Genomic DNA, 17832 nt, shown 5'->3' with positions numbered 1-17832 from the left:
ATTTCAGCGTATAGTACATAGAGCAGTATAAACACGTCATTGTCTGTATGAAATTTTAGTTTGTGCTGAATTTGCCAGAGCTTTTCATGTAGCCTGTGGTCAAACTAGGCAAATATCTAGATGAGTTAATGTACTTCCTGCAAGACCTCTGCATGCCCCCAGTGGTTGAGAACCACTGACCTAAAACACTTGCTCACCGTGCCTGATCATAGCTCCCCATGACAGCTCCTGTGGAATAATGGAGCTGTCAGTCCTCAGGAATGAGATTTGTGTGTGCAGTACACAGGGCTCTCTCAGCTTGTGGTTGAGGAACTTGATTCCAAAAGACATTAGAATGGTCACACATCTCAAACCTTTCTGAGCAGAGGGTAAAACCCTCTTCTTCAGCTCCCATTCCCCTAAGTGCCTCACCAAAAACCACATATTGAAATATAGGTCCCTACATTCCCAGTGAATCATTTCCCCAACCACTCAGTTACACCCAGCCACCCACATTTGTCTACTCCTCACACCCTCATAACCTTGTTGCATTCCTTCCCCAGACACACACACCCACGAACCCAGAGCTCTCACCCATGAGTCCTACCTCATTTTCGAAGCACATGGAGACCCTGAAGGGGGCGCTATCAGCTATGATTCCTCCAGTGGGGAAGATGACATAAACTACAATGGTAGGAGCTGGGGCGTAGTCGGAGGTGAAGACCAGAGGGATGAAGAAAGTGCCCGTCATCACTGGATTGGGGGGTGAGGAGAAGGAGAGAAAGAGAGAGGAAAAGAAGGATATGTTTCCACTACCAAATATACCAAGATCTTCCCCTTTTGCCATCACTCTTCCTCTGCCATTTTGCTCCCTTTCTCCCTGCCTTTGTCGCATGGAATTGGGTCTCTCAGAAGCAAGGAGAATTCCAGAGAAGCCCATGAAACAATCAGTGTCCCCATGAACTCCTCAAGCTCTGACCTGCCATTATTGATCAGCCAGAGGATCTCCCTGTCTCTAACCATCACCTGTGGGGGCTGAAAGCTTCAGTCTGTTAGATGTTAGCAGATGTCAGCCTTGCAAGGAGTGAGATTCCCAAAGTTACCCTACATGGCTTACATCATGGAGCGGAGCTTGTGGCGACACAGCACAGAATGATCACTGTGTAGAAGAGGTGGCTGCACTTACTCTTTGACCCAACCAAGAAAGTCTTCTGACCTGAAAGGACAATCCCCACTTTCCCAATGACCTAAGGGAGAAGAGAGAAAGAGGCATGAGAGAAGGGCTAGGAAATGCCAGAAATATAGTCAATAGCTTGACAGCATTACACAGATCAGGATCTCCATGGATGGTGACTTAGGGAGAATGGGACATAGAGCCCTTCACTCTCCATGGCACCAGCTACAATTGAGCCACTGGGTAGGGGGGAGTAGATGGCTCAGGGGGATAAAGAGACTGGGATATGAAAACTTTTTCCTGTCAGGCACCAGTTCTGATCTAGCCCAGGGTCACTAGTGAGTGAAAGTCCTGCCCATTTGACAGCTGACCAATAGATTTTATTATTGAAATTATTTCAGTGGCTCTGTTCCTAATGGCACAATTGCCACACTGAATAGAGGGAAACAATAAATAAATGGTCACTACACTGGATATCTTAGTATAGAGACCAAGGACTGGTTGGGCCATGGATGTTGAACTTCCTTCTCACCTCCCTAAAGGTGCTTTCTCAAATGCAGAGCTGAGGAACACTAGCAGGGAGGCAGAGAGAGTGAGAGAGAGTGTGTGTGTGTGTGTGTGCCCGCGTGCACACACATTCTCTGTTCTGTGCAAACAGGGCTTGAGTCTCTCAAGGTTTCTGATCCAGCATTTTTAACCCATCACCATCACCCCCTTGCATTTCCCTAGTGACTCACATAATAGGAAAAATCCACACTCTTGGGACCATAACTCAGGTCTTTCTCATAAATTCTGAAGTCCACCTGCACTCTCTCATTTTTGCCACAGGGCACTGTTCCTGGCACACGTACGATCCTGAGAAAGCTCTTGCTGGTGGTGTACAATGGCTGTATGAAGTGGTAGGCATTCTGGTAATACACATTGACTGTCCCTGGCACATATACTGGGTCCTGAAGCAGGAATCTCCCCTGTCAGAAAATAAACAGTGAACTCTCTGGGTGAGTACATCAAATGAGAGAGATTCTGGGACTAGGGAGGTCAAGATCCTAGACATGACTTTGAGATCCTAGGCCAAATTCATCCCTGGTGTAAATCTATGCTACATACTAACTTGCTCACACATATCTATGCCAGTATGAGAAGCTCATGATTGGAACAGCAGCAGGTCAGGATTGAGGGCTGCCAGCAGTTATGTGAGGAGCCCAGGGCTAGCATAACTTGGATCCACAGTTTAAAAATAATGTACATCAAAGGAGTTTTTTGGTGGGAAGCCAAGAACTGTACTATCCAGAGGTGATGCAAGTCTGAAATATGGTTCTCCATTAGAACTGGTGGGGTTGGGGTACAGAGCAATAACCTGGTTCTGGAAAGTGGTATTAGTCCCTGACTTTCACAAATCATAAGATAGAGTCTTCCTCACTTACCTCCAAAGAGACTGAGTCACCATTCCAAGCATTTGTGTTCAGCTCAAAGGAAGCTCTTCCAGAGTCATCTGTGATGTACGTCTTGTTAAACCGCAGCCTGGTGTAGCTTAGTATAAGGTAAACTGGTGTGTTATCCACTGCTTTGCCTTGGTGATCAACAATTTTAATCTGAGAATCACGTGGGGAAGAGAGGAACACAAAGCAGTTTCATCAATCTATGGAATCTCCAACTCCATCTCACTCAACTCGCCGTCAGTATCTCCACTGGCAGAGAGAATACCCCAGTTGCCATCAGCATTACCAGCACTGCTCTTAAGAGAAATCATCTCCTTTATTGCCATATGAAGAGAAGCACGCAGACTCATCAGAGGGTTTGCTTGGGAGTCTGGCCTATGGAATTCTATACTTTCAAATGTTTGGGGTTTCCTTGAGGTCTAACCCTGAACTCTGAATCCCCCAGATTTTTAGTCTTTGGGGGGATTTTTAGCCATTGACATTCTTCTACAGGGTTTGTATTTTTTACCCTGAGCCACTGATACCTCAGTTTTAACCCCACCTGAACCAAGTGGTTTGGCTGGGAATTACTCAGTCTCTGGCATCCCAGAGCTTGTGTTGGGGACAGAGCAAGGCAAGGAGACACAGCTGAGGAGACAATTGGGAGCACATTATTTCTGCTGTACTCTCTGGATGGTTTAGCTAAGAGTTACCTTCCCTCTGTAGATCTCGCCAGTGTAGTAATAAGGATTAACCTCCTCAAACGTAGCTGTCCCCGCTGTCCTGGAGATGAAGAAGTTACGGGAGGCATTGACCTGCACCTCTGAGTGAAAGGGACAGGAGAAGAGATGGGAGGGAGAGAGGCAGGAAACAAAGAACCATCCCACTGGGCAATTCCACTAGACAGCAGGCCCTTTGGTGACACAAACATTTGTTAGGCTGCACACATTTTATACCCCCAGGGAGATGGTGCTCACAGGACCCTGGCTATCTGATCTCCCCACCTAATTACAGATGGCTATAGGAGAGCTGTCAGTGACCCACCATGAGACTAGACCACACCACCCCTATGGACCCACAGAGCAACATGCCTTACGGGCTTGAGCCCATAAGGGGGTAGCTCCAGTGCCTAACCACAGAGACCCCTTTGGGCTCAAAGAAGGGCCAGTCCCAGAGCCTCCTGTGTGCCTGTATCTCAATGCTTCCAATGGATTAAGAACAGGGCTGACAATCTCTGATGGTCCTGATAATACTGGTGCATGTTTATTCAAGTGCCTTTCCTATACCCTCAAAGACTCCTCTGAGGTTACCTGTGCCATCCTCTACCAATGTGACCACTGCATCTATGTTGCTGCGGTAATCGGGGGAGATCTGGTTGAAGACAGAAAGATACACAGATGTGGAGAAGCAACCCATCTTATCAGTCTGAAAACAAGAGAGAGCAAAGTGATTGGTGCTGGGACAGCACTGCACTGCAGGAGGGACAGATGTCACAGAATGAGCTACCTCTGTGTCAGAACAGAACCCCTGTTCCTAGGGAGCTCAGCCTGCTCTGTGCTGCAAGGCACTTGAAAGGGGTGTCTACGCTGCAGCTGGAGAGTGCTTCTGAGCACGGGGAGACACAAGTGCTAGCTCTGCTCAAGCTAGCACACTAACCATAGCTGCATGGCTGCAGCCACGCTGCTACTTTGAGGACACTAGATCAGCAGGACTAGCATGTGTCAGTCTAGCCACGCTGTGAAGCATCCCCACCCCGAGAGGCTGTGTAGACTGTGATACAGCAGGGCCAAAGGGCAGCATGAGAGTGTTAGCAGGGGGCCTTATTCCCTGCCAAGGGAGGAAGGTTTGCTTTAGATTAACTAGAACACCTGTAGCCATTTAAAGCACCTGACTCCAATTAGAGCACCTGACTCCAATTAGAACACCTGACTTCAGTCATGTGATAAAAACCCCTGCTTCAGTCAGACAGTGTGGGAGTTGAAGGAGGAAGGTTTGATTGGAGCAGAGTGCAGGTTGCAGAAGTTGGAGAAGAGAAGAGTTTGATAAGAGAGAAATAGAAAGTTTGGAGGAGTGCTGCGGTGGATTGTGAAGTCCAGAAGAAACCCTAGGTAAGGGGCACCAGGCTTGTGTAGAAGGGAGGCAAGAAGCCCTTCACAAGCTGAAGGGTAGGAGAGGGAAGTAACCCAGGGGAAGGAACCGCTAGTTCAAGTGGTTCACCACAACCCTCAGGGCCCCTGGGTTGGGACCTGGAGTAGAGGGCGGGCCCAGGTCCCTCCCTCTCCACTTCCCTCCTCCAAGGACACTAGTGGAGTAATTAAGAACCGGTTCAGAGGCAAGCAATAGCGCCCTGAACCTACCCCAGAGAAGAGAAAGCGTGAGACCCAGCAGAACAGTACTGGCAATTTGCCACAAGACACACTTCAAGAGTTAAATAGGTAAGTCTCACTAAAACACCATTGTATGCACATAGCGCTGAGCCTTTGGCTTCTGTCTGCACCACCACACAACATGACATGGTGTCAGAAGTGGGTGGATTTCAGCACCAAAGAGAGCAAGACAATGAGAGAGGTGGTCGGTTGGTAGTTTTGGAGAGGAAATGGGTGTCAATGCTGAGGTTGTCATTTTTGTGGTGGAAAGGCATCTCTGAAGAGGAGTCTACTCTGTTGCACCTGTTAAAAGGCTTCTCGGGCTTTCTGACATTCATATGTGTTACATTAAATCTGAAATGGTTCAGTGGGGAAAAATCATATAGAACAGGCAAGGAATGAACTACCAAATAAGGGACAACTGCCAAGATTAACAACAACAACAACAGATGGCAATGGCAGCTGCTTATGGGGCCAGGGAACAAAAACAAGTTTTAGGCATGGAGTGAAATCAATTAAAATAACATGTCTTGCATTGTGTCTCCTTCCCCTTGTCCCACCTCGGCTGGCATCGCAGCTCCTGCTTCATAAAATTGTCACCCTATGGGGCTCAGCTCTTCCTAAGTGGCTCACCTGGTTGTGGTAGTGTTGACAGAGAGGAGGTCGCCGGGTACCGTAGAAATACCACCAACTCTTCTGGCACAGGCTCACCTGGATCTTCCCCTGCACGCCTTTCCCATAGGTGTATCTATGTGAGAAAGTGTGGGGGATGGGAGAACACATGGAAAAGGGTGTACACACACACACACACACACACACACACAAAGAAAACAGGGAATCTCTCTGGGTGGGTGTGCTTTACTGTATCTCCAGATCTCATTTATTGCATGGATATTCTCAGTGTATCGCGGTAGATGCAGCTGTAGAAGCAATAAGAATGATCTTGTCCAATCTCAAGCACTAAGCAGGGCTGGCCTGGTCAGTACTTGGATAGACGACCTCCAAGCTGCTGGTTTTGTTAAGTCTTCTCAGATTCTTCCCTCTGAGTCAATGTCCCAGCACCTCTCTCTTTATCTATCTGTGTAAGCTCTTACCCTGCACCCATCACTATGGTATCTGAGCACACAGTGCTAGGGGAGCCTGTGCTGCAAGGTGTGAAGTGGTGTAAGACCCTTTAAGTCTGTACTAAGGGCTTATCTACACTGGCAATTTACAGTGCAGCAACATTCTCGCTCAGAGATGTGAAAAAACAGTCTCCTGAGTGCTGCAGGTTTCAGCGCTGTAAAGCACCAGTGTAGACAGTGCACCAGTGCTGGGAGCTATGCCCCTTGGGGAGGTGGAGTTTTTAGAGCTCTCTCCGAGCACTCTGCCATGACCACACAAGCCACATTAAAGCACTGCCACAGCAGTGTTTTAGCATTGCCAGTGTAGACTAGCCCTAAACTCCAGTGCCCTGAGAGATGGTAGAGGCATGATACTGCAGGGTCTGATGAGGGGCTGCTCGTCTTCATCAAGCTGTAATCCACCTGTCCTGGCCAAATTCCATCTGCAGCCATCCATGAATCATAGATTATTAGAGTTGGAAGGGACCTCAGGAGATCATCTAGTCCAACCCCCTGCTCAAAGCAGGGCCAATCCCCAAATGGCCCCCTCAAGGATTGAACTCACAACCCTGGGTTTAGCAGGCTAATGCTCAAACCACTGAGCTATCCCTCCTCCCATTCTCCTCCCTAGAATTTCCCCTCCAGTATCATCTGGTGAAAGTGTTCTTCCTTTCCCCTCTCATTGTCTTGTTCTGTAGTGTGACTAGCACAGAATATCTGCTGTGCTCCACCCCAGAACTGGCTGTATTTCAGTGGTTGGGTGATCCCTGCATATGCACTCTGTCAAGAGCTTGGAGATCCTTTAGGCTGAAGGGAGCTAGAGCAATGAGATACAATTAATAATTAGGGTGATTTTTCTAGCTATTTAAAGATGTCAAAGGGTGACCAGGAATGAGCTTGGCCTAATATAATTGAGACACGGTGAAATATATTTACAGTCACTAAGTTAAATACTTCCATTGAGGTTCCCCTAATAAATCGGGGTGAGGAGGTTGCTCATTCCAGGCTGGAGTGTATTAGAAGCTCCCTCCCCCGCCAGATCAGCCACCTCACCTGCCACATACTCGGAGTGGAAACGTTTTATCCAAGGCATAAATCTGAGTTGGTTCCTCAAAAACCACTTCAAATTTTGGCAGCACTGGAAGGAAAGAACCAGAGAGAATGGAGGGAAGAGTTACACCCTGGTGAGGAGCAGGCCATGAAGAGAATGAATATGGGCTGGACTGTAGTAGAGTTGGGGGTCCCATTTTTTAATTTTATGAAATGTAGATATAGTTCCACTCCTGCCTGATGCTCTCTGTTGGTGTTGGATCTGTGGCTCTGTAGGGGCCAAATAACAGTGAATTTGTCTGTTAATGTCCCTCACCTTATGACAGCTGTTTGTAATGCGTGGAGAGGGAAAGAGGCTGCCATAGCTATCAATGTGCTCCTGTTGCCCCTCTATAGTGACCAGGCAGAAAACACTAGCTATGAACCCCTTCTCCAGCAGTTTTCAGAAGGGGAGTATACGAATTCAACTTTGCCCCCTAGAAATAACCAATGCACTCACATGATTTAGGAGCATATGTCCTATTGAAAGTCAAAGTTCTCCTGTGTCACTTGGGCTCTTTTGAAAATCTCCCCCTAACATCCTTGGTACAGTCAGCTTTGGAGATCAGCCAGCTGTGACAGAAAGCTCCAGTGCTGCTATTGTCCTGTCATAGCCTCTACAGTTTGTACCTAACCAGACTGGTGTGTACACACAGCTCTCTTTGCCCACACTAAGCTGGGGATCAGAAAATCATCTCCTTCCTTAGCAATATCCAGGGATATCTTCTCAGATCAGACCAGATCTGATTCCCTTCCTTATCAGAGGTGACTACCTTCCCTCCTAGAAAGCACTTCCCCATCCATCCACAGGAGATTTCTCATCTCAAGATGCAGTTCCTCTCCCCGGGTGTGATCTGTCTCCCACAGATTAAATTTCCCCTGCCCTATAGCTGTCTTTCTCCCCAGGCATACCATACTCCTCCACGGAGAAGCTGCTGTGCGCTTTCTCTTTGGCCACGCTGATGATGTACGTCCCCAATGGGGGCTCAGCAGCTAACTGGAAATACAGATCTGCAATGCCTTCCTGTGGAGCCACATCCAGCCATTGGCCAATCCGGTTATTATTAGGGTCCTGCACCCGCAGCAGAGAGGCATAATTAATTGTTCCAGCATCTAAATGATCCAGAATCCACAACATCCAGCTATTTCAAGGGTTCTAGATGATATTACCTAACAGGTTCTAAACTGGCCTTGGCTCTAGAAACCAAGTTCTAAAGCTTCTAGAATACATTTTCTCTTGGGCTTCATATGGCCTAGATATTCTAGAAATCCTGAAGACTACACAGTTGTAGCTTCTACGACCAGTGATGCTCTGATCTAGAGAAAAGATCTCTTAAAATTCTAAACTGTAATTATAAAGGTCCAAAGTGAATACTCATTCATACTGGTATGAATCTCCAGAAACTCAGACTGGCACTGGTGCAACAGAGCAGAACTTGGTTCAAAGTCTCTAGAATACAGAGGGAAGCCCTGAAAACATCTATTTTCTAGAACCATTAACTTCTAAAATTCAAAACATAGACCTGTGGCATCTATACAGTCAAGAATGTAAACAAATTATTGCAACCTGCATCAAAAAATATCATTTTTTGTGCATGTGTGGCACTCACCTGAAGGAACACCAGCGGGTACTGGGGAAAAAAGAGGCAGCAACGTTAGAAGAGAGAAACGTACTCTCAGCACTGTAAACAATGCATTAGAAACACACAGCTTCTCAAGGAGAGCAGTTTGATCAATGACCTGGGAGCTGAGATCTCTGACAAACAATACTAATTGCGTAAGGATCACCAGAGAAATTGTGGCACAGCCCATTACAATGAGGCCTGGCGAGAGGAAGGGTGTAAAAGCCAGGTTGGTAATCACCTCATGTTTGCAACTAGATTTTTCTCCAATAGTCCCCACATAGGGAATCCCCTCCCTGTCTGACACTAGCTCAAACTCTGCTATGGAATGCCCATTCCTTAGAAGAGTCCCAGGTAAATTTGAACTTGAGGGAGCCCTCATTACAAACAATCTACTCCGCACAGAACATCCAAGAGCAGGCAGTGGTGCACTCCTAACAAACCAGTTTTCCTGTGTCATCTCTAGAGTGGAGGCTGCACATGCACAGCCAGCAGAAAGAGTTGATAGACTGTCAATAAGGAATCAACATTTACAACATTTCTGTGTTGGACGGCCATGTTACTGACAGGCAGGGCTCCATGCACAGCAACTGGACACCATTCCCATCTGCCTTTAACACTGAGTTACCAGTTGTTATTCTGGGTGTTGCTCTTCTTCAGACACTTGACAAACAAGGCCTGTGTATGTATTTGGGAGCTAAAGAAGAGGCAGAACTTGGACAAGGATGGGGGAGAGTAAAACAAAAGGGATCTGAAACAGGGAAGACTCTTTCACATCCTTTCATACATGTCTCACCGTGTCATTGAGTGGAATGAAATCCTCATTCAGGGTCACGATTCTAAATTTCACTGAGAGGGGAAAAGAAAATGGAGAGAATTTAGAAGATGGAGACCCATCAGCTATTTATGTCAGTCCTGCCCTGCAGCTGCCCTGCTATTCCTGTCCTGGGCTCCCCACACAGCTCTGCGAGTGGTCATCAATCCTGCCTTGCAGCCTTCACTGCTATCCCAGTCCTTATTTACCTTTGTCCCTACCTTGTACACACACAGGGTATCCATTTGTGAGTAGTATTGATTAGGTCACCAGTGCACACACAAACATTCACATGTACATTCCCAGCACGTTCACCTACTGATACTTGATGTGTGGCCTCCTGGAGCTTCACACTCATCACAAATGCTACACACTGTGACCATTCAGAACTTCACAGCAGCAGCAAGGATATAACTCAGATCCTCCTGTTCCAAGAGCCCTGGCTCTATCCACTTGAGCTAAAGGAGAATCTCCATTGACTTTTACCCGTATAGGGCCTATGACATACTGCTGAGCAGTTTGCACTCCATCCAATAGAGGGCAGTGAGGCTCACACTAGACTAGGCTATACGCAGGGCAGCTATGGTAGGGGACTCCCTGGGTGGGGTAAAGTGGCTGTGGCTGGTGGTGTAGTAGCACAATGGGGAGAGGCTCAGGCTGGAAAAAGGCCTAGAGCACATTTGTGCTCTGGTGTTCCTAGACTAGTGGAATGGCCCTTTGTGATGGAACGCACCAGTGTATTCACACCTATGCACCAGTGTAGTAATCTTTGTACAAAATATGCCTTGGGAGGTATCATTTGAAAACTAACAACTTGTTTGTTGGGAGCTACAGAAGCAAAGCATTGTGAGGCGCCCCGGGTTGCAGGACACAGCCCCTTTCTGCTCTGGACTGCACCCTGGAATGTCATATCCTTACTGGTCTGTTCAAGCCAGCACAAGTTAAAACAACCTAGAGGCAATTCCAATGTATGCCGAAGGCTGAAATGACCCCCAAGGTTAGAGAAAAGGGTGGAACAGTGTTTGAAAACCACTCAGACCCCCCTTCTCAAGAGGATCTGCCCCAGGCTGTGTACAGGGGAAGGTATATGTGAGTGAACAGCCACACATATGGGCACTACCTGCTCCTAGCTGGAGCTCTCACCTGTCTGTCCTGGTTTGTAAATGGGCTTGTCTGTCTGGATGAAGGCGCCACTGTTGACTCGACGGATCAGAACCTTCTTCTCCTCGTGAATATCAATCCTGCGGCCAGTGATGAACAGTTTGATGCGGGCAACCTCCTCGGTGCTGTTAGCTGGAAGCACAACCTGAATATGAAGAGAGAGAGTGATCAGCCCCCAGGTTAGCTCCCTGGGGTCCTGGCTATGAGCGGGGGAGGGGAAAGGAGAACAGTGGAAACCCCCACTCCCACCCCATCACCCAGTGGCATATACTGAAAAGTCTCCATTCCCCAGATCCAGATTTAGCTAGAAACCACCAGGCATGGGCTTCATCCATTTCCTTACTGGCCAGGAGACTGCAGTGGCAGTGAAAAGGAAGCAAGTGATGCCTCTGAGCCCTGGCACGTAATGGGGGAAGGTGAGCAAAGGCCCAGGGGGACAGAAAGATGGGAGAAGTTAGCAAGGAAGCATAGGGGAGAGAGAGGGCTGCAGTGTAATCAGCAGCCACTTCCATGATGCTAGGTCTTTAGTGTGGTGCTAGCAGGCAGGCCAGGCCATGTCAGTCAGTGGGAGAACCAGAGAGAGCCACAGGGTCTGCCTGTGTCCAGCAGCCTCAATAAAGAAACCACAGCTAAGTCCTAGCTCTTTTGTAGATTCTCTCTTCCTGGGAATCAGCCGTGACAATGCAGCTTGTACATAACATGCACACACATTCTCTGGCTGCTGTCAGAGGCCTCTGTGTGAACTGGACTGTTGGGTCTCAGTCCCCACACCACAAAAAGCACCATCATGCTTTGGCACTAACTGGCCTCCTCATTGGTTCTCTCAGGAAAGAGGCCAGGGACAGAATAGGAACATGGAGACAGACCTGTCCTGCTTCCCACTGCAATGAGTCCTTCCAGGGCAGGGTGAGGAACTTTAGTGGCTGTGGTCGGTGTGGGAAACGTATCCACCATGTACCTGACCTGGGGATAACTCCAGGGTACAGCCTGAAAAGGTTACCAAGCCAACACCTTTCCCTGTGCTAAGATCCTTGAGGAGAGGAAAATGAGGAGTGAGAGCATTGGCAGAGGGAGGCTCACCTGGAACTTGCCACACTCAAAGGTCTTTTCCTTGGTGATCTCTTTTTGCAACAAGACATCCTGTCCCCCAGAGCGCTCCAGCAGCAGGGTCGCATAGAGCTTCCCTGAGTTATAGCTGATATGCACGCAGGCGGCCTGGGATGATGGGTAGTGGAGATCTGCAGGGATCACCACCACGTAATGTCTGCAGCAGGGAGGAAACAGCACAGCAGTGAATCAAAGTGAGGATTCAGCAAGAGGAACGGGCACCCCTGTACACACACCGCTATACACACACGCTGCCCAGAAGCCCCAGGCAGGACAGTCCCTTTCAAGGCTGCGCTTTGACATAGTGTAAATGTCAAAAGCAATGGGGATCCCACAGAGAGGATTAGTTGACCCCTCACTCATAGGAAATGTTTCCCGCTGATTCAGGTTGGAGATTCCTCCATGTTCAGTTTCTTGTCTTGACACCTTTCTTCCTTTTCTTGGGCTCCCCTAAACAACTCCTCTCCCTCCTTGGTGTTTATACCCTCCAGATACCTGTAGCCTCGGATGGCTGCAGTCTAGATGGCCCATGATGTGCTCTAGTGTGACAAGGGCAGGATGCCAGGCTCCATGGGAGCACAGGAGGCAGGATGTGTGAGCTGAAGGATGAATGATCTGATCTAGTCTGGAAAGTGGGATCCCAGACTCAATGGCCCATTGATCTGACCCGCTGTGGCAGGAGGCATGGTAGCAGACTAGATGGGGAAATGGTCCATCTGTTTAAGTTGTTCCCCGATGACTGGGATTGAAATGGAGTTTTGGCATCACTCACAGTATGGGTGAAGTGGCCGTGAAGTGCAGCAAGCAGCTTAGGGTGATGGCTGTCCACATTCTCCCAGGAGACTCTCAGAGTGTGGGGAGCAGGGGCTGAAATATTTCTCTTCCTCCAAGTCTCTGAAGCTGCTGCTGAGTAATTTCTTTGGGGGGCAGCCTGAGCAAAGCGAACGGAGGGGGTTTTGTCTCCCTCCCCTTCTCTCCCTCAGTCTCCTTCCCATGATTATACTCCTCAGCAGCAAGGGGGGTGTACCATATGGAATGTCCCTTAGCCAATGACAGCCTCCTGTAGTCTGTCCACCAATCAGTACATGGTGTCCCCCTCCAAAGTCCCCATAGAGACAATTGACCAAATGCTTTTCCTGGATAAACAGCTTGAATGTTGCTGCTCAGTGACCCGGGCCTGGTCCTGATCACCTGTCACTTGTATCCCTTTGTTCTGGCTGGAAATGAATTGCCCATTGTATTGTCTCCTGGGAGGGCTCCTCCTTGGAGCAAAGAAGGCAGTTATGCCATGCAATTCAGGCAGGGGGATCTGGATAGGAGATATGGAGCCCTTCCCCTAGGCCAAGGGTTTTCAAACTTGGGGTCAGGAACCCTAAGGGGGTCGTGAGGTTATTACATGGGGGGGGTCACAAGCTGTCAGCCTCCACCCCAAAACCCGCTTTGCCTCTAGCATTTATAATAGTTGTTAAATATAAAAAAGTGGTTTTAATTTATAAGGGGGAGATAGCACTCAGAGGCTTGCTGTGTGAAAGGGGTCACCAGTACAAAAGTTTGAGAACCACTGCCCTAGGCATTCTTGGGGTCCCTTTGGACTTAGAACTGTAGCAGGTGGAAGTAGTTCCCAGCAAACCACTTGTCAGTGGGCTCTGTGAAATGATACAGTGAGTCCCAGTCCATATCCTAGTGCCGCGAAGGAAAGTCAGCATCACAAGCAGATCTGCCTTGCCCCCTTGTTGATGGCTCAGTAGAGAAGCCAGTGGTTGAGTGGGCCAAAAAGAGCAAACAACCTTCTTAGCTGTAGGGCCCCCATCAACAAAAAAGCAGTGCAGCAAACCAGTGCTTGGGTTGCCTTAAGCCTGCAGTGCCTGCACAGCACCTGGAGTCCACACACCACAGCAGAGCCAGACATTTTGCCAGCATTGGTTGTGCCAATTGTTTGCAATGCCTGGGATGAAGGTCTGCATTCAGGTCCAACTGAACTGGTGTCATCTAAAATAATTAGTACCCAGCTTTGGTGGGAATTCATAAGGGTTACCACTGTCCAGGGGCAGCTGATCCTCCAGACTCCATCACACAATGCAATGCTTTGCAGTGGAAAAGTTCCTCGAAAACTGCTTCTAACAGCACTGGACAAAATGGAATAGATGCTCCAGGAGTGTGAGAACACTCTGAAGCAGCCAAAGCTGGAAGGCACTACTGTGCGTGGATGCATACAACCAGTTCTGTAAAAACCTCCAGTGCTGCGCACAGTACACTGAAACGTACAAGAATAAGCGAACCCACCAAACAGCACATGCCAGCAGTGTCCTGGCATCCCAGCCATGTTTCCCTTGCCCAGACGCATCCAAAGTAGGTGATCCCTGTAGATCAGAGTGAGACACATTGCTTGGCAGTGTGGGTGTTGGGTGGAGAAGTTTGTCCATGCTGAACTTGTTCTGCGAATACACTGAATACTTTGGTCTCTAGTGGCTGTTGATCCACCAGCTGCTAAAATTTACTCATGAAAGTGAGAGAAAAAAGTTATAAAGAAAAGATGTTCGGGAAGCTGGAATGAGGCCCGGCCGTCTGTGAACTCCCCAGCAGAGACTCTGCCTCTGGGTCTACAGCGAAGTGGCGAGAACACAACTGGACAAACAAAGCAGCAGGGAAGAGAGCTGCCTTGGGAACAGAGGCAATCTACTCTGTTCCCTGCATGTGCCTTAGGTGGGACTGACACCAGCACTGGCAACTCTCACCAGCTGCTCTCAGCCTTTACTTACTTGTTGGAGAGAGACCAGTGTCGGGGCTTCCCACTGCAAAACCACAGGTAAAAAAAGGGATATTTAAATATCAACTGGACACCATGGTTCCCTCTGATCTTACTGCATCCACAGCTGCCCACTTGTCCCTGAGCCACTTGCTCTTGCCCTGATGCCTACAACTGTCTTACTGGGCTGTGGAACTGGGGCCAGTTCCTGTTCATTAATACTACCACACATTTGGACCTTTAAAACTCTCAAGATCAGGGATGGCCAGTCCCTTGCTTTGGTTCAGCCCAGTATTCAGACAGGAGCCAGCTGTAGTTTGGGAGTCAGGTCTGAACTCCGAACTCCAGAACTTCCATGTGTTTGGAATCAACCCAATGGTTGGTGGGCCAGTGGAGATCTCTTGGGTTTGCAGAGTCAGAGGCTGAAAAGCTCAGGCAAGAACCAGGCTTTTCCTCCCAAGCTGGCCTGTGGAGGCTGAACTCCCTGTAGTCCCTAGTGTTGGGCTGCTCTGAGGCAGGGCTGAGACACATTGGCAAGGGATAGCACATAGCATGGAGAAGAGTTTGCACTGATGCTGCCTTTGTTCTGGGTGAAGATTGCACCGTAGACTCTGAGCTCTGGATCTGCTGTCTGAGGTTAGGGGTGAAGGCTGAGGCTTATTCTCATTCAGTCCAAACCATTTCTGTCTGCATCCATAAGCACTATATCATGACAACAAAGTTACTTTCTCTTGAGGAGGACATTTTCTCCAGATTCCATCTCTTCATAGAAAAGGGACCCCTTACATTCTGAGTGGCGGGCATGTTGGACCCACTTTAAACCTGCCCCTTTGCCTGAGATCCATGATTCTCCCATATAAACTGTCCGTGTGGATCTGCAATGAGCTAATAAATGACAGCTTATGGGGAGCACCAGGTGCCAGCACAGGTGTGAGTACCATGAATACAGTGAGGCTGGGCATGCACCTGCGAGAGCTCTCTGACCTGCCCATTCCTGCTCCCGCTGCTTTGTTTGTCCAGCTGTGTTCTCTACTCAGTCTCTATCCAGTGTTCTGAGCCAGTGACCAAGTACACCTCTCAGTTACAGCCGTGTAAATCTGGAGGTGCTCCAGTGAAGTCATTGACTGACTGAAAGCTTCAGTGTAGCCAATATGGGAGGGGTGCTCCCATCAGCACAGGTAATCCAGCTCCCTGAGAGTTGGTAGCTAGGTCAATGGAAGAATTCTCCTGTCAACCTAGCGCTGTCTACATTGGGGGTTAGGTTGGCTTAACTACAAGCCTCAGTGATGTAGCTGGGCCTGACCTAACTTTTTACTGTAGACCTGGCCTAAGATCTCAGTGTGGCTGGAGACTCAGAACTGGATGGAAACGAGCAAGGATGCACGTGGCTCATGTCTGTGTCATTTCTTTCTATGAATGTGTTTAGCAGATTTCTTCCCTCTGAAAGTTGCTGGATTAGACAGCCCCGGGGAGTGAAGGCTGCAAATTCCTACCATGAATGCGAGCAAACTAAATACACACAAACTCCTAAATGCACATTTTAATTTAAAAATGAAAAGGCAGAAGAAGAGGAGATTCAAAGATGAGGTCCTATGTAAATATGAAGTGCATCATTGTATGGTCCAAGGTCAAGACTGGGACTCTGGGGATGCTGGCAAATCAGTTCACATCTCTGTGCTTTAGTTTCTCTATGGTTAAAGTGGGGGTAGCCACACTGAGCTAACTCATTAAGGGCATTGTGTTTGTAAAGGTGGAATATGCAGGAGAAAGGCAAATTATTCCTATTTTTTAAGAGGCAAACAAATATCTGAGAGTCTAAAAGTGCAGAGTAAAAGTCACTAAGCAACCAAGGCAATTTTAATTCTCTCAGACCCTCAACACATCCTTATGATGGCACATGGAGCTTATTCACCCGTCTCCTTTGCCCTTCCTTCGCACCACAACGTCCATCCTACTAACCTCCAACACCTGTTATTTCTTCCCACTTCACCACCCTCTACCCCCTCTGTGAAAGATCTTCCCACCTTCGTCAAAGAGGAAATCCACACGATCTTCCCTTCCTCCCTGAGCTCTCTTGTTTTGCTTAATATTAAGTGGAAACAACACAAATCATTTTTAAGAAATAGATTCATGATATTCTGGGGTGTGTTATTGATTTTCTAATATGCTATTTTTCTCTAGCAGTGAAGTATTCATGTACTTTTAAACTAATGTTGGGATCCACACACAGTTTATACTATCTGCAGCATCCATAAACTTTCACAGTCCACAATCTGGTAATTATAACTATGCAAATATTCCTCTACAGCATCTCTCCACAGCCCCCAGAGACAGCACTGGTACAATCCCATTCTTGTTATCAACCCTCAAATATGTGCCTCACCCAGGCATTCTCCTCTAGCATGAAGATAGGCATTCTGTAAACATGATCGATTCAATCCTTGACCTCTCAGCTGAGACTGCAAGCAAGGGGAGGGGGTGCCAACTAACCACAGCCCTACTAATTTACAAACATGGTAGGTGTTTCACTGGTTCCCAGCTAGCTCAAAGTTTGTGTAGCCCAAAGCAGCTTAAAGTCACCTCTGCCTCCTCTCCTTTGGTCTGTGCTGCATGTCTAAGAGGTGCAACATAGAATATGTCTGTTTATCACCGCTGACTTACTCACCTCCCTAAATGGCTCCTGGGTGATCTGCCCCTCTCTTCTGTTCTGACACACATGGAGGAGGATATCAGATGGAAGTCGTGCTCCCAGCAGCAGACCTTGCCCCAATTCAGCAGGATTCCTGAGCTGTCCTTGCAGGGCTGAGGGACAAGGGATGCCCCAACAGCTCCAACTGTGACAGTCTGGGTTATCGGCACTGGGTGGGTGATGTCCACACGGTGCATGTTGGATTGCAGGGCAAGGCGCAGGCTGAGCTAACACTCCTCGCCCCAGTAGCCATTTCCTGGTAAAATTTTGGGGTATCTGATTATTTTTGATCATTTTAATCTTGGAATTTTCCTGAGTTTGAAAAAAATGAAAATAAAGGGGAAAATCATGGACTTGGGTGCTGTGGTATTTGACTGGGCTCCAGAACAACTGTCATGCCAGAGATCTGGGGGGAAACTTTCCCTTGGGGGACAGTACAGCTGATGCTACTAGCATGTCCCCAACATGCACCTCCCCTTCACTCGGCACTCCAGCCCCAAACATTGAGTGGTTCTGTAAGAGAGTAACAATGTGCCCTTCTCCGGCCCCTCCCATCCACAGGTT

General features: G+C 48.2%; 1 protein-coding gene across 1 annotated transcript in view; it reads right to left on the bottom strand.

Moving 5' to 3' along the window:
• LOC116823844 (alpha-2-macroglobulin-like protein 1) overlaps positions 1-17323 on the bottom strand; it is a 43708-nt gene extending 26385 nt beyond the window's left edge. Inside the window, exons 1-14 of the mRNA XM_032778721.2 lie at positions 17245-17323; positions 11807-11990; positions 10709-10871; positions 9548-9600; positions 8740-8760; positions 8042-8201; positions 7094-7178; positions 5571-5685; positions 3882-3996; positions 3285-3394; positions 2578-2745; positions 1891-2121; positions 1166-1226; positions 587-732 (exon numbers count right to left, since the gene is read on the bottom strand). Of these exons, the coding sequence (XP_032634612.1) occupies positions 587-732; positions 1166-1226; positions 1891-2121; positions 2578-2745; positions 3285-3394; positions 3882-3996; positions 5571-5685; positions 7094-7178; positions 8042-8201; positions 8740-8760; positions 9548-9600; positions 10709-10871; positions 11807-11990; positions 17245-17297 (1665 nt within the window). The 5' untranslated portion in view covers positions 17298-17323. The remainder of the gene's footprint in view (positions 1-586; positions 733-1165; positions 1227-1890; positions 2122-2577; positions 2746-3284; positions 3395-3881; positions 3997-5570; positions 5686-7093; positions 7179-8041; positions 8202-8739; positions 8761-9547; positions 9601-10708; positions 10872-11806; positions 11991-17244) is intronic.
• Positions 17324-17832: the final 509 nt, after the last annotated feature.

This window comes from Chelonoidis abingdonii, chromosome 1 (assembly GCF_003597395.2).
Source record: "Chelonoidis abingdonii isolate Lonesome George chromosome 1, CheloAbing_2.0, whole genome shotgun sequence".
NCBI classification, from domain to species: Eukaryota; Metazoa; Chordata; order Testudines; family Testudinidae; genus Chelonoidis; species Chelonoidis abingdonii.
This window is presented reverse-complemented; position numbering and strand designations above follow the sequence as displayed.